The sequence below is a fragment of the Acinonyx jubatus genome, chromosome B2 (genome assembly GCF_027475565.1).
Source record: "Acinonyx jubatus isolate Ajub_Pintada_27869175 chromosome B2, VMU_Ajub_asm_v1.0, whole genome shotgun sequence".
Lineage (NCBI taxonomy): Eukaryota > Metazoa > Chordata > Mammalia > Carnivora > Felidae > Acinonyx > Acinonyx jubatus.
The window spans coordinates 18,344,283-18,371,886 of NC_069385.1; the positions used below are offsets into that span (position 1 = coordinate 18,344,283).

At 43.8% G+C, this 27,604-nt stretch overlaps 1 protein-coding gene across 6 annotated transcripts in view; it reads right to left on the reverse strand.

Annotated features, from left to right (window-relative positions):
- Positions 1 to 27,604, reverse strand: part of LOC106965852 (sterile alpha motif domain-containing protein 5) — a 949,459-nt gene that overhangs the window by 298,710 nt on the left and 623,145 nt on the right. For 2 of the 6 annotated variants that reach the window (XM_053223342.1, XM_053223340.1), the window contains exon 1: positions 15,569 to 16,306. The exons of the other annotated variants lie outside the window; for them this stretch is intronic. Coding sequence is in view for 1 of the 2 variants with exons in the window: in XM_053223340.1 (XP_053079315.1) it covers positions 15,569 to 15,580 (12 nt within the window). In the remaining variant the exon portion in view is untranslated. Of the gene's footprint in view, positions 1 to 15,568; positions 16,307 to 27,604 lie in introns of those variants that run through there. 6 annotated transcript variants of the gene reach the window in all.

Sequence of the window (27,604 nt, forward strand, 5' to 3'; positions counted from 1 at the left end):
ATAAAGTCACTTCTGTCAGTGTAACTCTACCAATCATCTTGGTGTATTGAGACTTGGAACAAATTTTAAGTGGTGAGTGAGGCATGGGGTGGGTAGATGAAATTGCACTGAAAATAACCTGTTCATGCTCAAAACAATCATAGGTCTTGTCTCCACCCAGAACCAACAGCACCTCTTGCTCTGCTCATCTTCTGGTTTGTTCTTCTATCATACTAACATGTAGCATGTAACCATGATATTTCTTCCTCCTTGCTTCCCCTAACCACCAACCCTCAGTAGTCCTTGGGGAATAAAGAGCATCCCGCCTTCCCTCCAACTCCCCAGAGGAAGAGAGAAGCTGGTCAATCTCCTACCCATGCTCAACCTTTTCAAGTTTACTTATTTATTGTGAGAGAGTCAGAGAAAACGCGAGTCAGGGAGGGGCAGAGAGAGAGGGAAAATCCCAAGCAGGCTCCACGAGGTCGGTGCGCAGAGCCCGCTACAGGCTCGAACCCACTAAACTGTGAGATCTGACCTGAGCTGAAATCAAGAGTTGGACACTTAACGGACTGAACCACCCAGGCGCCCCTACACGAGCCCAACTTTTTGAAAGGAATCAGTTTCTGTATCCTCAACTTCCAGATATATTTTTTTTCTGAAGATGATTTACTTGAGAGGGCTTGGTTCCTATGTGTTTAGAAAAGATTTTAGTAAAAACTGTTCCTATGAGTTTAGAAAGAATAAAAACGTATCCATTACTTGTCCCAAATCTTACTACGGTATATTGCCCAGGCCTGTAAACATTTTGTGGAGAGCTAAACAAAGAAATAAAGAGAAACAATGGTTGAAGAAGGCTCTTTTACTGATTTATTAAGGCAACTTAAACGCATAAGGCTTATTAACTTTCCCTGTCTTATACACAGTTTTGTGAAGTCTTAGTGCCAGTAAAGTAATATTTTAGGTCACGTAGGGATGGATGCTCTGAGTTTAAAACAGCCAAAGCAGCATAGGTTATTGAAGCCGATCTTTTCAAATGCAACTGGAATGTTTCTGTGGGTCTACCAAAAATTTTGGTGATATATTTGATAAATCCACACATCAACATTTTATGTAATTTTTTTTTCAGATTTGTAATGCTTTATTTAATAAGGCAGGTAAAGTCTATTTTTTCAAATCAAATCATGAGATGTTTTTTACAATTACAGTCAATTCTCATCTTATCTCATTTCATGTTTTCTACCTCCTAATAACAAAAATAAATTTACTTAAAGTTATAATACAATTTCAGATATCAAATTTAAACGGTGTGAGTTACATGAGCAAACATTTTTTTAGGAGGCAGGGAAGCAAAATAATTTAAAGACCAATAATTGATGGATTCTGATGGTCTCCATTGTATGGTCACTTCCGCCCCTTGTCAGCTGAAGCCCCTTTGTTTGAACTCCGTTTTTGCTTATGAGCAACAACGAACAGAACTGCATCTTTTCAGACAAAGAGAGGCACTTTTCCAGCATAATCAGAAATGCTAAATTTTTATTAACACAGCACTTTGACATTGAAAGCACTATTCTAAGAGCTTTATAAATATTAATTTGTGTAATCCTAATAACAGTCCCAAGGGGATCACTGTTATGCCCCCATTTAGTCAGCAGCAAAACTGGCATTCAAATTCAGTCTGCCTGGTTCTCTTGGTCTTTGCTTTTATTTATTTATTTTTAATTACATTCAATTAACTAATTTTTATTTATTTATTTATTTATTTATTTTTTACTATTTCTTTAATTTAAATCCAAGTTAGTTAACATATAGTGAAATAATGATTTCAGGAACGGAATCTAGTGATTCATCGCTTACATACAACACCCAGTGCTCATCCCAACAAGTGTCCTCCTTAATGCCCCTTGCCCATTTAGCCCATCCCCCCACCCACAACCCCTCCAGCAATCCTCAGTTTGTTCTCTCCATTTAAGAGTCTCTTATGGTTTGCCTCCCTCCCTGATTTTATATTCTTTTTGCTTCCTTTCCTATGTGGGGGAAAATGTATTACCATGTATGTAGTCATAATTATAATGGTATGGGTTTTAACTTGATAAACCAGTTGTGAATCTTTCAAGAAGTCAGCTTTTGCATAGCAAAGGAAACCAATAAAACGAATATAGCAGCCTACTGAATAGGAGAAGAGATTTACAAATTACATATGAGATAAAGGGTTAATGTCCAAAATACATAAAGAGTTTATACAACTCAACGCCAACCCCCCCCCCCAAATAATCCAATGAAAAAGTGGGCAGAGGAACTGAAGAGATATTTTTCCAAACAAGATATACAGATTGCCAACGGACACATGAAAAGATGCTCAACATCACTAATCATCAGGGAGATGTAAATCAAACCTCACACCTGTAAGAGTAGCTAAAATAAAAACATAAGAGACAACAAGGGTTGGCAAGGATATGAAGAAAAAGGGACCCTTGTGCACTCTTTGGTGGGAACGTAAATTGGTGCTGCCATTGTGGAAAATTGTACGGAGGTTCTTCAAAAAACAGAAATACCACATTTACCCACAGGAAAAGAAAAAAAAGCACTAATTTGAAAAGATACATGTTTATCCCTCTGTTGATTGCAGCATTATTTACAATAGCCAAGATAGGGAAGCAACTTAGATGTCCATCAATAGATGAATGGGTAAAGAAGTGGTATATACATGCAAAGGAATATTACCCAGCCATAAAAAAGAACGAGATCTTGCCTTTTGCAACAACGTGGATGGACCTATAGGGCATTATGCTAAGTGACATAAGCCAGACAAAGATAAATACCGCATGATTTCACTTATATGTGGAATCTAAAACACAAATGAATAAGCACACAAAAAGCAGAAAACAGACCCATAAACACAGAGAACAAACTGATGGCCCCCAGAGAGGAAAGGCAAAATGGGTGAAGAGGTGTAGAGGTGTGGGTGATGCAGGCTTCCAGTTATGGAACGAATAAGTCATGGGAATCAAAGGTACAGCAGAGGGAATATGGTCAATGGAATCGTAATAGCGTCGTCTGGTGACAGACGGGCGCTGCACTTGGGGTGAGCGTCGCGCAATGGCTAAACTTATGGAATCACTATGTTATGCACTTGAAACTAATGTAACACTGTAGGTCAACGATACTTATAAAAAAAAAAAAAAAGGCTTGTTTAGTGCCACTTGGTTCCAGATCTCAGCCTCACTGCCGTCCAAAGCGAGTTGAAGCGCACTGAGTTTAAATGCTTTTAGTGTCTCTTTCTGAGGATGGGGGTCCATTTTGCTTTCCAGTGCCCTTCCTTTCTAAGTAATGAAGTGAGACAAATCCCACGGGGTGGGCTCGGTGCTGGCACATTCTCCAATTAAAGAAGAGTTTGATTCACTTGCCTGATTCTTGGTTCTTAATTTGGGCATGAAGGAAAAATTGTGAAGTAGTTTCTGGGGAAATATCCGAATTGTTGATTTATCCACCAAATTCACTATTCCTAAGCTCCTTAACGGTCCCAGAAGCCTGAGAATCCATTTAATATTGTGGCCCACGGATGCAGAGGAGGTAAAACAAAATCTAGGTGCCCCACACAAATAAGAGCCACTAAAGGTTGGGGGGTAAGGAAAAAAAAAAGCTCCACTGGAAAATACAACTTTATAAAGGAAAGGACTCATATTTTTCAGTTTGGTTTTGTGGGTGGTGAAGAAAGCTATAAAAAAAGAGGCTGAAAAAGTAGATAAAGAAAGAAAAACCAAAGGTAGGGAGGGTGAGTGAGAATGAGAGGAGAGGTGGGTTTAGAGCCAGAGGGCAGAGGGGATGGGGGCAGGGTAGCAGGGAGAAGGGGAGGGAAAGGCTGACTTGGAGAGAGGAACACTGCAAAGTGCTTTGATGCACTTGAACTTCTCCGGTCCCTTTCTTCTGTACACCACTGTTATCACTGCCCTTTGAAATTCTAATTAGCCAATTAATCACTGCTCACAGCCCCTTGCAGCTCACCAAAGGGAAAATGGTGTTCCAGGTTGTAGCCAAAGCAAAATCACCCTATGTCTATCTAGATGAACTCAAGTAAAACCAGTCCTGGGGGGTAAAATTTCCCTCCTCCTGCCTTCAGCAGGCTTGGTGAATTTTAGGGGTCCCGGGTAATTTTCAACAACGAAACAATCCTGTAAAATTCTTGCCAAAAAATCAGAATTTTAACAGGGCCGAAAACCTTTAAACACAGAGAGCTTCTTCCTATTGACTGCATTTTCAGTGTGACTGTCTTCTATTTCAAATCTAGTCGCTTAGTCATATGCCCCTATACACAAGATATTTGTGTAAATGGGGGACATCAATTCAGCACTAAGCAAGCTCTGTTGAAGCTTTGTCATGTTAATGTAGCCGCAAATGAAAGTAAAATTTTATTTTTAGATTTAACCTCATAAATTGCCCCAAAGCAATTTTTTATTTCCAGCTGATGTATTTGAAGAAAATAGGCTCAGATTTATTGGGTCTGTTAATAAAAAAAAAAAAAAAAAAAAAAAAAAAAAGAAAAGAAAATTAAATGACCTCCTGTAGTTTTGCTGCTGTTTATTGATCTCTTTCGAATTTAGCTAGCAATTCAATCTGCAGTAAGGCGTGTTGAATGAAATGGATTGTGAATGTAAAAGTGGAATGAACATTTAGAAAGCATTTTCAAGTCCCAGAAAGTAGCTTTAATAAATGAGAATAAATTAAATTCACATCACTGGGAAAAAAAAAAAAAGATGGATTTTGTTTTAATGGTGAACTACACAGAAATCATATATTGGATGTAGGATCTATTGGCCACTTCTAAGAAGCTAGCTCACCGAATGGATTGCTGTAGCTCTGATGAGCAAAGGATCCATCATAATCTATCTTTTAATGATACCTTCAGAGACTTTGAAAAATCACTTCTAACATCATTAGGGTAATTCAATCTTGCTTTCCTCATCCAACCATTGAAACTACTATGATCACGACTACTGCTAGTAGTAATGATAGTAATAAATAATTAATAATAATAAAAATAAGCACAAGTGACTTCACAATGAGAAGTAACTTCCTGGGGTGATTTCTCAGCATTAGATGAAGTGAACTCCATATTGCCAAACCCACATGTACGTTTCCATACATTTCCTATTTCACCTTTGTTATGGTTGCCACTATGGACCCGTCTCTTTCTTCTCGAAACTCCTTTGACTTCCCTAACACCACGCACCATTCTGTACTGTTTGTCTACAAGTTTCTGTCTTCTTCTAGGTCTTCCTCCTGGGATCCTTTGATTTAGCCAACTCTTTAATTTGCAGCTTTAATTTTTTTTAATGTTTACTCATTTTTTGAGAGAGAGAGAGAGAGAGAGAGAGAGAGAGAGAGAGTTGGGAGGGGCAGAGGGAGAAGGAGACACAGAATCCACAGTGGGCTCCAGGCTCTGAGCTGTCAGCACAAAGCCCGATATGAGGCTCGAACTCGCAAACTGCAAGATCATGACTTGAGCCAAAGTCAGATGCTCAACTGACTGAACCACCCAGGCGCCCCATAACCTGCAGATTTAAAGTAAGCCTTAAATAACGAAGCTTCCCGGGGTTCTGCCCTCTTTCCTTTGCTTATCCTTTTCCTGGGCAACCACTTTTATTCTCTTGGTGTCAGCTAAGCCTTATATGTGGATTTCTCTTTCTTTTTCACAGTTCACCACTCACTCCTTTCCTCAAACTCAGTATGATGATAACTGAACTCATTATCTTTCCCCCAAATATGCTTCTGCCTCTGTATTCCCCAAAGATATCACCATCTACTCAACTCTCAACAGGAATCCTCATCTGACTTACACTACACAGGAAATGACTTGAGTGACTGTTTTCTCAATTCTTCCACCAGTGGCCTGTATCTAGGACCATTCCAGATGCTCAGAAGGGAAGTTAATTCACTACCTACAACAGATGCCTCTGGATATCAGAGCTTGATTGTCTCTAGGAATCCAGGTTGAGAAAGGTTGTATCTAATGGAAACCCAGCAGCCACCAAAAACATCTCCACCTCCTTCATTCCCCCAAGCAGCTGTCCTCTTGACCCTATTTTTCACCCCCACTACACCTGGGGGGAGCCTCATGCGTAGATTTGCTGCCTAAAGCTCTACTTACTTTCCCCATGGGAATCCACTTCCTTTTTCTATACAGTTAGCTTTACCTCAGGTTAAATCACTACCTTCAGCTTTGCCTTCTCTAGTCCCTTCCCCGCCTGCCCCAAGTCATTTCTAAGATGCAGATCTGATCATACGCTTCTGCTCAAACACTTCAATGGCTCCTGCTGGATTTCAGATTAAAGTTTAAAGTCATTAGCATGACCAAATGCATCGTCACCCCTGTCCATGCCCCCACATTACCCACCATCCCACTTTCCCAAGGCTAAACTGCAGTTGAAACCATGCCCCAGGTAAAATTAGTTTCTTCCCGTGACTTCTATGGCACCCTATATGTATCACGCTTTCTTTCAATCATTTATTCATTTAACAAAAATTTATAGAGTGCCAACTACATGCCAGACGGTGTTGTGTGCACCAGGGAGACAGTTATGGGCAAAAGAGTCTTTGTTCTCATGGAATCCAATTCTAGATGGAGAAACAGACAGTAAGCATAAACAAATTAAGGCAAATAACATAGAATAATGGTATGGTAAGGGACTTGGAGGTGCTTCCATTAGGGAAGTTGGGGCAAGTCTCTCCAGGAAGGTAACATGAACAGATAAGCGATGCCAAAAAAAAGAGGCTTTCTGAAGATCTAGATGGAGAAGTTTCTGGTAGACGGGACAGCAAATTGAAAGTTCCCTGAGACTGGAACAAGATGTTTGAGAGATGGAAAGAAGCGAGGAAGGCTTCAGAAGTCACTCGAGTAGAGGACGAAAGGGAAAGATGTAGGAGACACCATTGGGGGCCAGATAGGGGTTTGGATTTTATTTTAATTGCAGCAGAAAGGCATTGGAGGGTTTTAATCAGGGAAGAAGGTTCTTAGGACAGCAGGTAGGATCATAAGCAGGTCAAGAGCAGTGGCATAGTCTAGATTCAAAGTCATGGAGCCTTGAATTGGGATTTTAGGAAGACTGCGGGAAGCACCATATTTGAAATACAGTTGGACGTAATGTCAATAGAAGGTGCCAATAAACTGTGCATGGTTTACCTCTGTGACTCTTTTGTAGTAAATAAACTCTGTGGGGGAAAAGGGACTGTTACTCATACCTATATTTTTCGTCCCAAACGTAGTGCCTAGTGCCTAACAAGTCACTGAAACTGTTTTGTGAATGAAGGAAGCAATGGGAAAAATACATTTCAGCCAGGGTAGTCAGCAAAGACTTTATGGTAAATGTGAGAATTGACCTGTAACTTAAAAGACTGTAAATTTTTGACCAGTAGAAATTGAAGTAGAGGGAATGGGAGTCCCTAACATTTCTGAATCCTGGTACAGAAATACAAATGAAATCTACTACCTCATGTCTTAATATTTTAAAGTCATAAGTGAAACTAATAGACTGTTAAATAAAATGTGTTCTATCTATTCTAAAGTTATAAATCAAGCTAACAAACTGTTAAATAAAACAGGCTCAATCCTTTTACCTTGACAAACATATTTTATAATCACCAGCTTCTACAATTTGGCAGTGGTATGGGAGAGCCAGCCCTTGGCCCCTGGCATGAGGCATGCCCCCTCTCTTTATTCCCCAGGTTCCTCATATGCACACATGTAAACACTGTGGCCTGCAAGTCTAAACTCAGTCTACTTATCCCCAACCCTGGTCCCCATGCAGACAGGCCATGGAAACTGTCACTGGGCCATTGGAGCAGGGAATCCTGAGTCTCAGGTATCCCGACTATGGACTAGACAGCAGGATTTGGGTTTGGGGTGAGCACATCCCCTTGGTCCTGACAGTTTTTCAGGAGGAAGGGTAAAGCCAGAGCAGGGTAAGGCCAGAGTAGGGTCCCCTAGAGTATGAAGCTGGAGGAAAGGCCATTGTCACTTGGATCTAAGGGCACTTCTGGTTGAAGGGGTAACTGTGGGAACCATGAGGCATATTGAGGGAATAGAGAATGACTAGTTTGTTTGGAGCAGATAATTCATACAGTGAGTGAAGATCAGATCCTAGATGGACAAGAGTCTGGGGATAAAGAACTTTGATCATACAGGCAATGGGGAATCAAACTCTTCAGCACAGGAAGAAATGATCAGATACTTGTATGCAGGGCAGATGAGAATGTGGGAGAGACAGTGAGATCAGCAGAATTACTGGACTTTGAAGTTTGGGGCTAGAAGTAATAAGAACTGAAAGCAGAGGGGAAGGAGTTCATGTAATTTCTAAGAAGAAGAAGAAGAGACAACCAATAAGATGTAGGGGCTGAAGGAAATGGAGGAACTGGGTCAAAGATAGTTTTGCAAGAGAAAATATGGCTGCTGTTTTGTTCCTTGGGCTGTGGACTGGATGTTAGTGTCCCCTCCAAATTCATATGCGGCAGTCCTAATGCGATGGTATTTGGAGATGGGACCTTCGGACGGTAATTAGATCATGAGGGTGGGGCCCCCCACAGTGGGATTGGTGTCCTTCTAAGAAGAGGAAAGAGCTAGCTATGGGAGGATATAAGGAGACAATAGTCTGTATGCCAGGATGTGCTACAGCCTTGATCTTGGACTTCCCAGCCTCCAGAACTGTGAGAAATAAATGCTTGCTGTTGAAGCCACCCATTCTATGGTATTTTTGTTATAGCAGCTCAAGCTGACTAAGACTGTTAAGGAAGGCTGCTCTCCTTCTGAGAAGTCAAGGGAGGTGTTGTGGGTTTGCTTTGAACACCATTCCTGTAATCGAGGCCATCACTGACTTCTCACGGCTCCTATCAACCTGAGCACCCCCTGCTCCGAGATCTTTTCAAGTGAGCCTCTCTCTCTAGCTCAGCACCCCCATCCACGGTCTGGCTGAGCCCAGAAGTGCAACATTAACAGTGAGCTCTAAGTTATGTTCACTTTGGGAGGGGAGGGGAATACTTTAGAGATTCTAAAAATGTAGGATACTTGTGGGAAAGGATAAAGAAGTCCATCCTGAGGCAGGCACCCAAGTCGTGGTCGGATCAGATCAGATGATGACCTTCAAGAACAGAAGAGCTGACAGGGTGAGGTGGCCTCCAAACTGCTTGGGTTTGAATGCTGACTCTGCCTCTTGCCAACTGTGTTGACCTAGAAAATCCGGACCGGAACTTCTTCCAAAGTCCTTCGAGCATGAGCCTCTTCTGTCCTGACAGGGGTGCTGGGAGAGGGGAGGAAGCTGTCCCTCCTCCCGCCACTTGGAGGGGTGGGGACAAAGGCCAGGGAGCTTGTTCAGTCAGACGCGCTGGGGCACAGTGTCATGATAGACTTAACAAATTAAAAGCATTTCCCATGAGGGGAGCCTGGGTGGCTCAGTCGGTTAAGCGTCCGACTTCAGCTCAGGTCACGATCTCACGGTCCGTGAGTTCGAGCCCCGCGTCAGGCTCTGGGCTGATGGCTCAGAGCCTGGAGCCTGCTTCCGATTCTGTGTCTCCCTCTCTCTCTGCCCTTCCCCTGTTCATGCTGTGTCTCTCTCTGACTCAAAAATAAATAAACGTTAAAAAAAAAATAAAAGCTATTCCCATGAAAGAAAACCAGGTCTACAGATTTGTACCATCGGACAGAACCATAACAGTTTTATAGTTTACCTATCGGAATAGAAAACAACTTGTGGCAAAGACCCCAGTAATTTTACTTGGTAGGTTATTGTTTCCACTGGGCTCTTATCATAACCATGTGTCGGGATGTGCTAACTAGTTGTTTGTCACTAGTTCTTTTCTCCTGTCCTCTTTCCACTGTTGCTTGGCAGCTGAGTTTGTTTTCCATTTCAATCAGTGGCACACAATTTCAAGCAGATGTTCTACAAAGTGCTTGACTTTTAAGCAGAGTACGCACGCAGTGCCCTCTTAACGGTGCAGCTACACTCAACCCAGAATCTGGTTTGCAAATGAGGGCGCAAATGAAGCTAGTCAGCCTGGGGACCCGGCTTCCTGAGCTTCCAGTGCTTTGATGGGGGGGTCGTCTCCCCTAATGTTATTGCCTGGACCCGCCCTGAAAGCGGCTTAGTGTTTAGGACCCACACACGCCATTCCCTGGGGGGGATCAGAGGCCGGGCACAGATGTAGGGCTGAAGCACACTCTGTATCAGGGTGACCTGTGTTTGAGCCCTGCCTCCTTTGCCTGCTGACTGTGTGAACGCGGGCAAAGCTCTCAGTCTCTCGTCTGTAAAATGGGGAGAAGAATGGAATAGCATCTCATGGGCAACCATAGGGTTAAAAGTGATAAGGTGGGGCACGCTGGGTGGCTCAGGTCATGATCTCACAGCTCGTGAGTTCCAGCCCCGTGTCACATCGGGCTCTGTTCTGACAGCTCAGAGCCTGGAGCCAGCTTCCGATTCAGTCTCTGTCTCTCTCTGCCCCTCCCCCACTGGCACACACTCTCTCTCTCTCTGTCTCTCTCTGTCTCTCTCAAATATAAATACACATTAAAAAAAGTGATAAGGCCCATAAAGCATGTTAAGTTCAGTGACCTACACACAGCGAGCACTAGGTTCGTGCCCAAGTAGTGGTATCGTTCCTGGCTTGAATTTAAAAAATCTGAACAATATTCCTATGGGGCTGGTTGCTATTAATGTTATCACTGAGTTATAGATGAGGAAGCCGGGGCACAGAGAGACGAAGTAACTTGCCCAAGGTGGCCCAGCCAGTAAGTGGCAGAGCAGTCTGGCCCCAGAGTCTCTCTGTTTGGTGCTGTTTGGAGCTAAGTGGGCCTGGATGGTGCATAACAATCAGTGCACACTCTATTTTAGGCACCAGGGGTAAGCACTTTACAGCACAAGATTTCATTGAACAAACCAGCCTAATTGTCTCACCATATTTTGGGGGATGTTAGTACTATTTTCTTTTTTTTAAATGTTTCCTTATTTATTTTTGAGAAAGAGAGAGACAGAGAGCAAGCATGCACAATCGGGGGAGGGGCAGAGAGAGAGAGAGACAGACAGACAGACAGACAGACAGAACCTGAAGCAGTTTCCAGGCTCTGAGCTGTCAGCGCAGACCCTGAGGCAGGGCTTGAACCCACGAACCGTGAGATCATGACCTGAGCCGAAGTCGGATGCTCAACCGACTGAGCCACCCAGGCGCCCCATCACTATTTTCCGGGTAGAGATGAGGAATATCAGATCCAATGAGGTCAGAGAGGACATACGTTCCTGGGCGGGGCTGACTCGAGTGCTGGTGTCCCACCCTGTTTCCCTGTACCCTGCTGGGCAGTGCCCCGGACCCTTCAAAGTGGACGGACCCGAGTGGTCACCTCACATAAATGTCCCCAGGATGCCAACAGGCTTCCTGGGGATGCACGGGTTGAAGCCCACGCGTCCTGACTCCAGCCCGTTGTTTTATGTTTTTTTTGTTCATGATATGACAATAACAATATCCACTGCCACTGTAAGTAATTCAATACGCTTCATGTTTTCTTTTCCTCTGGCCACAAGTCTTATAATAATAAAAATATTCTAAAATGAATAAATATTAAAAGCCTAATTTGCACAAACATGAGGCAGCCCAGAAGGCCAAGTAAACAAGAAATCTGGGTGCCTTTCTTTAAAAATAAAAGTAGTGGGAAAAAGAAACAAGCTAAAAAGGGGTAAAAGTAGACATGGGAAAATAATGCTGCAAAATTCCTTCACGTTACCCATGTTCCGGAAAATTACTGTCCTGGCTGCTTATTAGAATATATTGCTGGTTATAGTTCTGCTATAGGAAAAATTGTTTTGTTTTTGTTTTTTACTTGTTTATTTATTTATTTTGAGAGAGAGAGAGCAAGCGAGCAGGAGAGATGCAGAGAGAGGGAGAGAGAGAGGATCCCAAGCAGACTCCACGCTATCAGCACAGAGCCCAACGCAGGACTTGAACCCGCAAACAGTGAGATGGTGACCTGAGCTGAAACCAAGAGTCAGATGCTTAACTGACTGAGCCGCCCAGGTGCCTCTGCGTTTGTTTTTCAATTAGGTATTTTCTGCTAGTTTGGCGCCTTAAATCCCCAAATCTTAGCGTTGTGGAAAAGTCCAGGCATGCTCTCCCTAGAAGGTGATTCTAACGGATTTTACACTGGAACCTTATACCTGGGGATCCAATGAAATGACACCACGATTCGTCGTCAGTAAAATGTTAAATCATTAAAATGTTGCTTTCTGTGACCTCCCATGCAGGGCTGCTTATTACGGAGAATCTCCTTTTCAAATGTTTTAACCTATTACAAGTTTCCTCATGACGAGCCATGAGGAAAGGTGGGCTGCCAAAATCTCTGTAGATGTCCTAAAGACAGCCTCGCGCCCCTCCGGGGGGCACAAGACCATAAGAAACGCGCCGCATTAGCTATTGCCAAACCACCTTATGGAAGGCCTATTTACCATCATTTAAACAGACGGAGCCTTATAAATGCTTCCTCTTCTAGAACCTCTGCCTTGTTATGACACACATTTTGAAATTGTATTAATTTCCAAGGAACTGAGATCCGCACACTGCTGATTTCCAAATGGGGCTGTTTTCTTCCAGATATTTACTGGATTTCAGATGGAATAAGACAGGTGGTTTTAGGCTCAAAGCTGTTCAAAGGCAGATAGAAAAAAATCCAGCAGGGCCAGCAGCCTTTGCCACCGAGAGCCTGTCCCAGTACTGGCAGGACTCCTCTGGGTCTTTGGTCCAATTCTGCAGAGACAGGTGACGGGTGATCCCCACGCTGGTCTCAGATGGACCTGGCATCCCTGGGCCCCCGGGGACCGAGGGGAGACAGAGACAGACCTGCCTGCCTCCCTAGGCTCTTTTGGTCTGGAACAAATCTGAGCCGTTCACCTGTGACAACCTCACAGGGCCACAGCTGAGCGGTGGACGAGGTGCCAGGGAGGAAGCAGGTGGAGAGGGTCCGGTCTTTCTCTTTGTCTTGCCTGTTCCGCTCAGTTCAGCAGAAACACACTGAGCTCCTGTTAACGTTTGCCAAAAAGCTGTTTGTCACGGACGCTTGCAATCTCCCTCTCATGCAAAGCACTCTGGTAGTAGGAGCTTCACCTCCCCTCTTCTCCTCCACGTCCTCATTTTCTGGTATCGCAGAGCTAGGAGAAATACCAAATAAATATACACCTTGGTGCATCTGGAGACTCAGTTGTATTTAAGCCCAAATGACACCTGAGAGAGTCCTTGTGGGAGAACGGAGATGGGACACGATTGTTATCCTAAGAGAAGATGCTACTTTCTGCCGAGGGCTTTACTTGCATCACCTCAATTAATCCTTAAAACAACTCTATTGGGAAACTATTTTTAATTCCATTTTACAGAGAACGAGGCCTAGAGAAATGAAGCAACTTGTCAAGAGTCATTCGATTGGTAAGTGATGGATTCAACACCCAAACCCAGGTTGGACGAACTTCAGAGTCCAAGAACTTGACCCTTGTTTGCTACGCTGTATTTATCATTTAATCCCGGATTAGCACGTGGGGAACGAGGGGCATACGAGCGTTTTACTCCTCTGAACAGGCCTTTTTTTGACTTCACATCAAAATGCATGCACCGCCAGTTTCTAGCTGCTACCAAACGCACACATCAGAAATACAGCTCAACCCAGTGTCATGAGCCATGGATACTCTCGTCAGATAAAAACCCACCCGGATACATTGCGCTTGGTGTGGAGTGACAAAACTGTCATAAAGGTAATCATGTAAAACACAAAATCTGCCATTATTATGTTTCTGAATTTCCGAGAAGGCGTTGTTTTGTGTACTGGCTAATGACGAGCACGCTTCTATTCATCAGCTCCAGTTTTATACCCTTGGGAGGAGGGTTATCATAACTATCAAACCAGAGATATAAAAGATTAGGAAACATTTAGTTTTAGGAAATAATGGCTTGGAACCCCAGTCAATCAAAAGCGCAAGGGGGAAGATGAACAATATGGTTATGACGCCAGCTGGAGAATCTTTATAGTTGGACCTTGACAATGGTTTGCAAGTTTTCGTACTGCAGACGATAAAAAGGAGGCTGTCTAGGAGAACCACAGTCTCCAAGAAAATATAGACAGAAGATAATTACAAGACCCTGGAATTGAAAATGACTTCTAATGCAATCCCTGCTTTCAGGATTGACCATTTCAATGTTTATAAGAGCAGAGAGGTCAACAGAACTGTCAAGATTTAATAATACCTGTATGGGTAATTTTCTTGAGAAGCCAAAAGAATGCCCAGTCTTTCTTCCCAATACTCCAACACACACACACACACACACACACACACACACACACACACACACCCTTTGGTCAGGGAATTCTGGGCTTCAATAGCAATTACGTCTTGACTGAATCACTGAATTATATTAATTGAAATGATCTTCACGCTTTAAAGTTGAACTTTGCTATGAGTTTTGCTATGGACAATTTACCCATCCCCCAAAAGCCAGGAAAAGAAATTCTTGACCTGGATTTCACACATAGGCTCCCCTGAAACAGAACAAATAATTTGTATGTGTAGTATCCTACAGAGAAGGTTCAGAGCTTTAATCAGATTCTCAAAGGAGTCTCAGTCCCCTTCAAGGGTCAAGACCATCCTAGAGGCCTGTATGCGGCTGAGAGAAGTCAGAATTTTAAAAGGAGTCCTGTTTCACTCTAACTCAACACTTTCTAGAGCCCTGTGCTTACTGGAGGCTCTAGCCCAGATGTTGCTTGTTATGAAAACCAAGACAGCTGTGGGAGGTGTTGGGGTCAGACGCAGGTTTTACCAGGAGAAGCTGGCAGTGTCCGAGTCCCTATTAGAATGATGCATGGCACAGGCTTGAGTATAGGGACTGTTTTGAGATGCTCGGGGGTCAGTCCTTAATCTGTCACTCTCTACTGGTTGGAGTTGGTCCCACGAATGGCTTCCTGTCCACTTTTTTCATCTACAAAGTGGAGGGAAATAAGACCTTGTCTCTCAACACTTTTGGGAGGATTCAATGAGATCCCGTGGATGGAGGGGCATGACGCACAGTCACCTACCTGTAACCCTTGGGAACAGGTGTGTTTTGGAATTCAGCCTTTGATTTTCTTAGAAATGTAATATATTTCTATCTTCGATATCATTTAATGCCACCAACATCACCCATGGCCAAATATATGGATATTTCTACAGCAAAACGATGAATATTCACAGTAAGAGGGATGAATCAAGATTACAGTCTTACGTCAATCCAAGGCAGGCCCGCTGCCCCAAATTTTCAGTGGTCAGAGCACTTGGACTTCACGATCAAGAATAAGCAGTTGTATACCTGTCTTCTCACAACTGTTGCTTGAATCTTACTTTCTCTAGTTTCCCAAGGTCCTAATTCTTATGCCTCTGGTGGCTTGTCCTCACATTTATACTCCTTTGACATCAGTGTTGGGCCCATGGCCGAACGAGCTACCCGTGTGTCTCTCTTACCTTGGCTTGTCCTCGTATTTATACTCCTTTGACATCAGTGTTGGGCCCATGGCCGAACAAGCTACCCGGTGCATCTCTCTTACCTTCACACTCATTTGAACTGCGTCCTGAATAACACGGTGGCTCCCCTCTCCTACCAATGCTCTGGGTGAAGAAGATTTTTCTCTTCTCTTGGCTTTGTCTTAAACTCTCCCAATTTCCAAGGCAGTCTCTCTTGCCACAGCTCCAGTACTCCAAGGGCTGTCTGCTGCCTGTCTAATAAATTCTCGAGGAGCTATCAAAATGACTCCTAGTGACGTTGGTTTGTTCACTGGTCAGCAGAACACTCTTCCCCTGAAGACGAGAGGGGACATTCCTCAGTTTCATTCAGGTATGCCTGAGAGCTGCTTCCAGACTGCTTGAGAATGAATGACGTTGCAAATCCTCCTGAGGACAGCACTCCTAGATTCTCTTCCCCATTCCAGAGTGTCCTCAGAGAAGGAATGTGGGCTCCAGTACCAACATCACAACCCAGAGCAACACTTCCAGTGGCACCGTGCCAGTCAGCAGCAGGTGGCAGCTGTTGAAGGCCACCTGCATGATACTGTGTGGCCGCGGGGATCACACAGTTTAGCATTGGTGCGGTGCAAAGAGCATGATCAGACATATGAGAGTTTGATTTCTAATCCATTCACATGCTGTGGGACCTTGGGTCAGTTACTTAAACTCTCTGGGCTTCAAGATGTAACATGGGGGATGATATTATCTACCGGACAAGGACTCTAACCTAAATAAATGTCCCAATACATTTCCAGTCCCTTCTTTCGTTGCCTCTCCACTGGTTTTCTCTTCCCAGCCCAGGAAACCCTTGAAGGGCAAGAATATGTCTTCTTTTTGTGTTTATTCCTAGCATAGAGTCTGGCCCACAGCAAGCATGTAACAAGCTATTGAATGAATGAATGAATGAATGAATGAATGAATGAATGAATTCAGCTGTTTTTGTTGGAGGTGGCACATCTTTGGTTCCTCCTAAATCTGATATTCATAATTTGATAAGAGGCCATTAGGATGAAGATGCCTGAGCCAGAGTTTTATGGTCCAAAGAACCATATTTCCTTCCAAGGTAGATAACAGAGTTATGCTGCATGAGCTCTTTCATTCCATATTTGTGTTTTCTTTTAAAAATGGAACTTTTAACTTTACAGAGTAATACCTCTTACTAACTAGCATTAGAAGTGTTGCATTTTTAAAAAGATGTCCCAATTTCGAGCAAGATGTGAAGATCTACTACAACTCCATACCGTTTCCTCTAATCTCCAACTATTATTAAAGCTTAGCTAAATCCTAGTGTTCCCTTGGGTTCATGCAGATTGTAATGACCAAAGTAATTCTGAAATGTTTCAGTAGACTCTAAGATTCATCGAGGGCTTTACAGAGGTTTTGGAAATTAAGACACCGTAAATTTAAAAACCTATTCGAGCAGCTCTGTATTTAATTATTCTTCCACTCTCTTGGAATAGAGGTGAATTGAAATGATTTTGAACATATTAACATACAAATCACTGGTGCTATTTTGCAACATTTTTGATTGGCCTCGGCATCTTTACCTGTAAAAGGGATGCTCTTGGCATTGTTATGCCCTGGGAAACACTCATGGAAACACCCAGGGTTTTGCTTAACTGTGAAAAGCTGCAGGGCTGGATGGAATGTTATTTTGATATACAGCCCCCAATCCTTTTTGGTGCTGATTTGTCATAATCCCAAGATTACGTGGTCTAGCAATAAATAAGGGCTATGTACGTTTTTACTTACAATTGATATTTTTCTTTCCGTCTGATTCTTAAGGGTACACTTTTTCTTTTTTGCCTATGATAGGGTAAAACAAAAGTCTTTGTGAGCAATCGCTGTGCCGAGAATCCACGTAGGAGAGGAGAAAGATGCGGGAGGAGAGGAAACTTGAAGTTAGGTGAGAGCAGAAGAGTGAGGCCAGCTGGCTGGAATTTTCTCTCACCGTTGTGGGAGGTAATAGAATGCATTTCTCCAGAGAGCACACTGACAGTGGAGGTATAAAAAGTGCTCTGGAACCCTGGAGGTAAAATGCTCGATATAGCTTCCAGTGGTAAGGACAAAGTGGGGTATAAAGGTGTGTAAATTCCTCATACTTAGCCTAGGTGATCTGGCACTGGTTCCAGGATTCAAGCACATGTATACGCTTAACTCAGCCCAGGCCCCATGCGGTGCTCGCCACGAAAAGGAAAATCTCTCTTAATTTCTCTTTTCTGTCCATTCCCTTCTTATTGCTTCCAATAGAATCTTAAACTACACCTGAGTAGAGGTGCACAGTCTACTTCATCTCTTCTGATGACAAGAGGGGGCTGCACGAGATGGGAACTGGCAGAAACAGCCTTTGATTAATATTTCAGTCACAGGGGAGGAATCCGGCTACATGATAAAGGCATATTAAGAAATAGCTCCCAGACAAATGTATTTTGTGAGTTCCTCTTGAATCATCCAACATCGCATTCACACTGCATCAGAATTCAGGTGATTTATACAGTCGCATTAGGGTCTATTAGTATTAATGGGAAATATGCATGTATATCAATATATGCATTAGTGGAGACAGGCTCCCCAAAGGGTTTCTGCTTTTGGGGTGAGAGCTGCTATGATTTGTCCCGTCTCCACAGTGGAAATAGAATTATGCCCATTAATTAAGTGTTCGATATTCCATGCTCAGCAGAAAAAGGGCTCACTCTTAAAGACACAAATAAAACTATATTTTACATTTGTAATTAAAAGCATGATGGCAAATGGCTATGTCTTATTACTATTATTTAACAAGAATTTTTTTTAACGTTTGTTTATTTTTGAGAGACAGAGAGAGACAGAGTACCAGCAGGGGAGGGGCAGAGACAGAGAGGGAGACACGGAATCCCAAGCAGGCTCCGGGCTCCGAGCCGCCAGCACAGAGCCTGACACGGGGCTAGAACCCACGAACCGTAAGATCATGACTTCAGCCAAAGTCGGACGCTTCACCGACTGAGCCTCCCAGGCACCCATCTTATTACTATTGTTTATTATTTGCTATTCACAGTTTATTTTTACTATCAACTGTGTTTAGTCATGGATTACAGTGAAAGAGAGCAGTTTCTCAGTCCTTGATTCCCATGTCAAAGAGGAAGAAATAGGTCAAGTTTGGCAGGGATTTTATATGGAGAGGCATCCCAGAAGTAAAGTAATAAACTGTCAGAAAAGATCATAGCTCCAATCCACAAAGCAGGGAAAGGCTAAGGGTTTGTCCTGCTCATATCCTGGTGCAAAGAAGTTTTAAGTCAAGTTAGAGGCAATAAGAACTCCACGATGTGTTATTGTATCAACAATGATGATTTCAGCTGCTAATAACAGAAGACCAATTCAGAATGTCTTAACCTATTGGCAGGTTGATGATTTCATAAAAAGGAGGTCCAAGTTGTCTCAGGGTTAATTTGCCTGTTCTAGTGTGCAAGGACCCTGTCCACCCCTCCCCTCCACCATCCATCCGGTCATCTTTATACTTCACAGGTGAAAATTGCTGCTAGTTTCTGGTCTCAGTTGAAGACCCAACAGTGCCAGTGGAGGAAGAATGATCTCTTTCTGTGCAACTCTTTTTGTTGGTAGGCAAATTTTTCCAAGTGTTCCTTAACAGCCGGCCCTAGGTCATGTTCCTCTTCCAAAATCAATACGTCGTGAAAGAAGTAGAATTCCATCATTGGCTTAGGTAATCAATTTGCCATCCCATTCCAAGAGTTCTAGAGAGGGTCACTGTCCAAGCTCATGGTCTCCCAGAAGAAGCAGTATACCGCATGGAATAGAGGGCCCCGAGGGAGAGGAAGCAGGGGGTGGTGGGGCAGGAATGGATAGACAGTCATCTGTGTGTGTGCTATGCCAGTGGGTGCCATTACTGGGCTCCTCAAAGGTCTGTTTAAATGCAGTCATGGGGGCGCCTGGGTGGTTCAGTTGGTTAAGCGTCCGACTCTTGATTTTGGCTCAGGTCATGATCTCGTGGTTGGTGAGTTTGAGCCCCACGTCTGACTCTGCACTGATAGTGGGGAGCCTGCTTGGTATATTCTCTCTCTCCTCTTCCTCCTCCTCCTCCTCCTCCTCCTCTCTTTCTGCTCCTCCCTCCATGTGTGGTTGCTCTGTCTCTCCCTCTCTCTCAAAATAAATAAATAAACTTACAAAAAATATTAAAAACAAAGCAAAACAAATGCAGTCATGGGCACCTGGGGCCTCATTGGCCTGTATGAGTGAGTGCCAGGCTTTGTCCTGAATCTGATTCAATATAGTTGGTCCAAAGACTTAAACATTACGGCTTGGGGCCTGAAGCCAGCTATAGCTGCCGTTTCTAGATTTAGCACATTAATGACAAACTATTGAGCAGACTGCTTATTCTGAAGCTAAACCTTTGACCCCCAACTGACAATTATTTTTAGTGGAAAAAAGAGAAGAATGATCGGGAAATAAGATGAAATTAATACAGCTTGTGTCTTGGTTATTCTTAGCTTTATATGACTGAAAAGTGGGGGGATCTTTGATATCTCAATCTCAATTTTTGATATGTCAATCTCTCCATTCTATCCTTCCTCCCCTCCTCCTCCCCATGACACTCAGAAGCACACAGGATTCTCATATTCTATTCCTGCTTCTTTCTTTCACATCTCCCCCCAGAGCCTTCTTTCACTGTAGGATGTAAATATCGACTCGCTTAAGTATCATCCATTTCAATCATAAGCCAAGCTGTGTGGCGTGACAGGCCTCATGCAAAGGGAAAGAATTTTAGAACTAATCCGTTCTGGGATGGATCTAGAACCCAAAAAGAATGGCCACAGTCAAAATCACACGCTGTAATGCTGCCCTGTGCCATATGGTGGCCAATAGACATATGTGGCTAAAGAGTTTACATTTAAATTAATTGAAATTAAGTGAAAGTAACAATCTCATTCCTCAGTCACAGTGGCCACTGCTCCAAATGCTCAGTAGTTACTTGTGTCCGCTGGCAGTCCAGTATTGGCAACTGCAGACAGAGTACATTTCCGGTTCTATCGGACAGTGTCATTCTGGAGAGAAATGATGAGTCAGGATTGCGACAGCCAGCGATGTTTTTCCCGGAAGATCCAGTCTAATGGGTGGGGATGATCTGTCAATGTTTCAATTGACTTGGGGATGTCTAGTCAGTTCATTTGTTTTGAAGCAGGAACCTGGAGAGTAGCTGGATGTCAGCAGGTGGACGGGGAATACACTGAAAACCATGACCAGGGGGACACCTTTGGGTTAGGCGTTGGTCCCACCATTGACTCCACAAGGACTAGTAGAGGACAAAGGATGCTGAGGAACTCAGAATGCTAGCATTAGGTTGAACATGAACAAGCTTAAATTTTTAAAAATTGCATAATGTATTTATGTTAATTTGTATCAATGAGTACTTTCTACTTAGGACAAGTGTCTCAATCGGCTTGGGCTGCTAATACCAAGTTAGCATGACTAGGTGGCTTCAACAACAGCACTTATTTTTCACAGTTCTAGAGGCTGGGAAGTCCAAGATTAAGGCGCTGGCAGATTCAGCTCCTGTGAACACCTACTTCCCACTTTGATGACAGCCGTCTTTCCGTTGCGTCCTCACACAGAGAATACATGAAGAGCTGCCACAGAAACAAGCTTTCTTGTGCTTCTTCTTATGAGGGCACTAAGCTTATCTTGAGGGCGCTACCTTTGTTACCTAATTACCTCTCTAAGTTCCCACTACCAAATATTATCACCCTGAGGATTAGGGCTTCAACACATGAATTTTGGGGGAATGCAAACATGCTGTTCATAAGAGCAACTTTATGCCAGTGGCATAAGTGTCCTTGAAAAAATACAGTTATTACAATTTCAAAGAAGGTAAACTTAAAGAAAAATAGTAGGTGAAGACTTGTATCGGGAAGAGCAAATGGTAACATTTCTAAATGTGGCTCGCAAAAGACTGAACTTTGAAACACTGATCTAAGGCAAAAGGGCCTGCCCCAGAAGCCCATTTCTAGCGAGGGCCCCTTATCCATCAGTCACGCTAAGCACGGTGCCTAGGGCTTGCAGTAAGACATTTGGGATTCCAGGGAAATGTATTCATTTCTTTTCAACAAATCAGAAGAAAACAATATACTTTCAGGTCAAAGAAATGTTTTAATGGATAATATCAGTATGTGTGCCTTTTCTTCCAGCACAATTAAAAAACACAACTTTTTTAACGGAGGAAGGGGCTCATAAAGATGAAAGTGCCTACAGCCCATGACAATCATAACATGACTCTGTTTCTAGGCCCACTTGGAAGGTGCTCCGAGTCAATGGAACACAGAAAGGTAGTGCTGGCTCAGCAGGACAACCCGTGGGTGAGGTAGGGTAATTGATCTCAGCAGGAGGGCATGGGGAGAAATCAAATGACAGTGGCAGCATCCCACACATGCCCACCAGCTTCGCAAGGCCTGAGCTAAGGTGCGGGTCAGCAGACAGCGTGCCCAGGACTTAGTCCAGGGCCACCAGGTACTAGGCTTAGGACAGCAGGACTGATCTCTGTTCAAGCGAAGACTAACGAGTGAGTCAGAACAGATTCTAAGAGTAGGCAGGGCTGAGCTTTCAGGGCAAAGATTTTCTGGGGACTGGGCACAGGTGAAGGTGGCCAAGTAGAAGATTTCAGTGATCTATCGGGACAATGTATTTGGACTATTTAGCACGGAAATCACGTTATTGGGCTACAGGGCAATCACATAATTGGCCTGAGTCAGGCTGATTATGATGATAAAGAAACACAGAAATGAGAAGCAGACACACACACACACACACACACACACACACACACACACACGGCTACTAAACACAAGTAGTAACTTGGAAGTATTGTCAGATATTCCGTCTGGAAAAGAGAAGTTTATGAAACAATTACCCAGTGCAACCCGAAGGTAAAGGCCGGCCAAGTTAAGGCTGACTCAGAGACCTCTTGAGGAGCTCTCAGATGACAGAGGCATAGATGCCATTTCAAATCAGAGACTGTTGTTAAAGGCCAAGTACACAGACCAATTCTGTAATATCTTGTGGTTGCTCTCTTGTTGCGAGTGAGGAGAATGACAATGATAAATCACCCTATTATAACTTGTGATCAAAGCAGCAGGTACTTAGCTACCTGACCAGGAGACACCTGAAAAAGACAAATGGCCAAGGAAGACAACGGAAACAAGTTGGAAATTAGCGATGCCTGTTGTGGGGAGAATAGGACAATGCACTCAGGCCAGAGACAGTATCCCAGTCCCATTGAATGTCCATTGATTTGGGTCACCTGACAGGCTTCTTGGAAAAAAGTCTCAATTACTAATAATATACATGAAAACACTCTGAAAACTATGTATGACACATCACACAAACTCAGGTTATTAAATGAGACTACACTAAATATACTTTCGTCATAGACTCAAGTTTTGGTATATTGGGTCAGGATTTTTTTTAATTTTTTAATTTTTTTGCCAAATAGTCTGGATGTTTACCACTGTGATGTGTAGAATCAGCATAAAGAATGTTTTGGCTACTCTAATGGAAAAAAAAGAAAAAGAGTGTTTTGATTTTCTAAAGCTTCCAGCTTTCGGTGGCGGGGGGACTCGGAAAGACTATGTGATGATACGGAGAAGACTTGCAGATACTTCTCTATGAAATTAGGCTATTTTGTACCGTTGATTGTGGTGGTTTCTACGGTGTTGTCCAGTGCCCATTCGGCAAATCACTTCCTCCTCAAACCTCAAGGGTTTCTGCTAACCACATCCAAATGGTCTGTAGAAAGTGCTACTCTACATTTTCCATTACCTCAGCGTTGGGCCAAGTAGGCCCAAGAGGGGATCATTAACTGCTTCAGTGCCTCCATGTGTCTGACTAACCACACATCTACAATGCAGTTCAGCAGTGGAGGAAGCCACATGGAGAACTAGGGCAAAAACACACTGCAATTTTTTCCTGGCCGTCGTCACCAGTCAACATCAACCATGCTGAGAACCTCTGTTGCCAAGGGTTTTGGCTGATGTGCATCCACTTTCCCAACGTAGACTAGCCCCTGGGAGCACAGGTTGAGATGGGGTGGGGTAGGATGAGAGGGACAGAATAAAAGGGGATATAGAAAAATGAACTTCTGAGCTATTAATAAAGACTATACTGGATTAATGAAAAGGACCCATATGTAGATTTCTGGTGAATAGTGATACTCTGGAAAATATGTGGCATCCAATAGTTTGCCCGTTTTTACTTTAAGGAAACTCATTCTCGAAATTCTGCAGCAGCTGCTACTGTTTGGATTATGAATAGTAATCAGCCATATGGTGTGGCAGAAAGGAATCACACATATTTTCACATGGACAAATATTATTATTCCAAAACATAAACACGTCAATATAAGTGTTTTTTCTCTTGGGAGGAATACAACCCCTGATCTCAGTTATGAGAAAATGACTCACTTTGCATGTGCGAAATTTACCTGCCAAGATTGTTATTGGAGCCTGCACCAGAGGTCTCCCCAGGTTTTTCTTTCCTTATTGGTATGAAGTCAGGGAGGGAGGAAAGAAAGAGAGAGAGCAGAGAATGGAAAGATGACCCAAGGAAGGGGGCATAGGCTGTTGGGAGCTCTGCCCCCAGGATGGGAGCACCAATCCTGAACTCTCATCATGGAGGATGCTGGGGACTTGTAGAGCCAGCCATTCAGCCATGCAATCCAGAGACAAAAGAAAAGACATAGTATTTCTTTGTCCATCTCCTTTCAGCTGTACATGAGGGCTTCTTCCAGAGTACTTCTAGCTCTTCCTGTTTTTTTTTTTTTTTCAAATGTCTCAAGGACAACGTGTCCACCACTGAAAATTCATTCTAACAATGTATCTATGTCTTCCATTTCTTAATTTGGTCTTGTTACTTCTCTCTGCTACTTCCCTTTTTCTTTACTCTTCCTTATCCTGGAACTTCTTACATAAGCTTTCTCTCTGGAGATTCTACCCCTTTTGGTCCTGGTTGTTCAAGCAAAAGTTAAAAAAAAATTTTTTTTAATGTTTTTTAATTTATTTTTGAGAAAGAGAGAGACAGAGCGTGAGCAGGGGAGGGGCAGAGAAAGAGCGAGACACAGAATCCAAAGCAGGCTCCAGGCTCTGAGCTGTCAGCACAGAGCCTGATGCGGGGCTCGAACTCACAAACCTCAAGATCATGACCTGAGCCGTGAGATCATGGCCTGAGCCGAAGTCAGACGCTTAACTGACCGAGACACCCAGGCGCTCCCCACCCCCCAATTTTTTTAATGTTTATTTATTTTTGAGAAAGAGACAGAGCACAAGTGGGGGAGGGGTATAGAGAGAGGGAGACACAGAATCCGAAGCAGGCTCCAGGCTCTGAGCTGTCAGCACAGAGCCCGATGCGGGCTGGAACCTATGAGGTCATTACCTGAGCTGACGTTGGATGCTTAATCAACTGAGCTACCCAGGTGCCCCAGTGCTGGTTGTTTTGTAACCAGCCCCAACTCTTCTCTCTACTTTCTCTTCCTTCCATGGCTTGGTCATGACTTCTCCTTGTCTGGTTCCCAGGCTGTGGCAGGGCCCCCTCGCCTCCCTCCTGGGGAACAGCCCACAGACTCAGGGAGGGCAGACCTTGGGGGATGTTTGCTGGGAGAGCTGGAAAGGGTGGGTTCAGCCACCAGCTCTTATGTGTTTTCGCATTTAGGTTCTTTGGGCCCATGGGTCATCTTCCTCCCCTAAGCAGAGGAAGTCACGGAAGGGAGGAAACATAGATGCGCATGGGGTAGTGACTGAGCGAGTCCTACCAGGGACACTGCCTTGCTTTGGTGATGTGAGAATTGGCCTCCATGTGGCTCAGTTTTTAGTGGGCATTCCCTCTCAGTGTGCAGTTCCCACAACTGAACAAACTAGGACTCACTAACCTCGTGGCCCTTCTCTCATGCTTTACAGTTTGGATGACAGATTATTGAAAAAAAGAGACCTCATCCAGCATTTACCTGCTGCTAGGTCACCTTATACACCAGGGCCTTCAGATCTGGGCCACCTGTTGCCAGGCCAGTGCATTCGAGTGGATGGTTCGGGGACTAAGAGAGAGCAGGGACTGGGGAGATACCCAGAGGGTACCTGCCTCCACTCGCATTCAAAGGAACAGTTGCTGGCCCTGTATGCTCACTGCTGTGTTCAGCCTCGGCCCCTTGTTTGTAATACTTGCTCAGAAACCCTTTACCCTCCTCTGCTTGGGCACCTCCCAGAGTCCTTGATTTGCTGCCCCACTCTCTGTTCTCCCTTACTCCCCACCTATGTTTGTCTGAATCCACATCCACTGGCCAAGGTCATAGCCAGTGTCACTGGTGGAATCCTTGGGGTCATATACTCCAGCCCACTAATTGGGGGAGGGGGGGGGCAATAGGCTTTTGCGCAACCCAGAGCAGTGTCTTCTCCAGAGTAAACATTCTGGGTGACTTGACCTGTTCTCCCTATGGTAGGTCAGAGAGAGACAGAGCATGAGTGGGGGAGGGGCAGAGAGAGAGGGAGACACAGAATCAGAAGCAGGCTCCAGGCTCTGAGATGTCAGCACAGAGCCCGACACGGGGCTCGAATCCACGAACTGCGAGATCATGACCTGAACCAAAGTCGGATGCTCAACCCACTGAGCTACCCAGGTGCCCCTTATTTTTTATATTTAGAGAGAGGTAGAGCATGAGTGGAGGAGAGGTACACAGAAAGAGCGAGAAAGAATCCCAAGAAGGTTCCTTGCTTGGTGCAGAACCCGAGGCGGGGCTCAATCCCATGACCCTGGCTAGGATCACGACCTGAGCTGAAAACAAGAGATGGATGCTCACCTGACTGAGCCACTCTGGTGCTCCAGCCCAGCTAATCTCTTCAACTGTGTCTAAAACTAAACCTTAACTCACACAGATTATTATCACATTCGTTTTAGTGGACTATAGGGGCAATTATGAAGATTAAATTCGATAATGCCCATGAAATACCTAGTACGGTTCCAAACACTTAGTAAACATGCAAAACATGTGAAACGTTAGTTATTATTGTCATTAGTCAATTTATTATATCAACCATATCACATTTAATCCATATGCCCTCAGATCAAATGAACTCTTATGTATGGAAACTTCTACTGTGGACTTGTTGTCCAATACCTCCACAGAGTTTTTGTCTCTCATTTACAACGCATATATGCACGTAGTAGATAGAAACATAGAACCCGAGTCGGAAACAACAGCATCAATGCTAGGGTGGAAACATCCTCACCAACGTAAGGAATGATCTTGTTACATCAGCCAAAGGCTTCAAGGGTTTGGGGAGGGGGAAGAAAGAACCCCCACTAGGGAAAAGAAAGCAAACAGAGAGACACCATTCCTTTGAAGAAGATGAGAGTGATGTAGTAAAAACAGAGATCCAACATTAATCTTAAGCTTTCCTGTATTTCAGAGAGCACAAAGAATCTCTCTTTCCTTTTCATCTTCCAATTCCAAATGCCTTGCGAAATCTCCACCCATCTTCCATTTTAGTTAAATGGCTATTTTGAATGTTACTCTGCAAAAAAGTAGAAATGCCAGCCTGTGCTAGGTCTGTATTAAAATTCACCCCATAAAGAATTCTGACTTTCATTAAAATAACTACCAAAGGAGAGCCAAGAGGTTGACCTTCACGTTGTTCAAGAGCGACACCAATCACCCGGCCTTGGCACACACATGGATTTCTCGCAAGGATTTCAGCAGGTGTTTTCTGAATTGCATCCAGAATCACACTGGACAGAAACGCATCAGAGGTCGCTGAAGCCACATCAATAATGATAAGCAGGATGATCACGGCCCCCTCCCTCCCGCCCTGTGAGCCTGCGGAGATCACAGCCCGGCTGAGTCTGCGGGAGGCTGCAAGCTTCTCGCCAAGTGCCAATGTCATTTTAACATATTCAAGACAGAGACTCTAACAGTGCAGGCCAGAGGTCTAAGGAAATGAATTGAGCTTAGGAGAGGAAAGTGGATGAGAAAACACACACACACGAATAGTTTTTATCAGTAAGTTTCATTTAGAAATTTGGGACATTTTCAATACGAACGCTTACAATGTTAT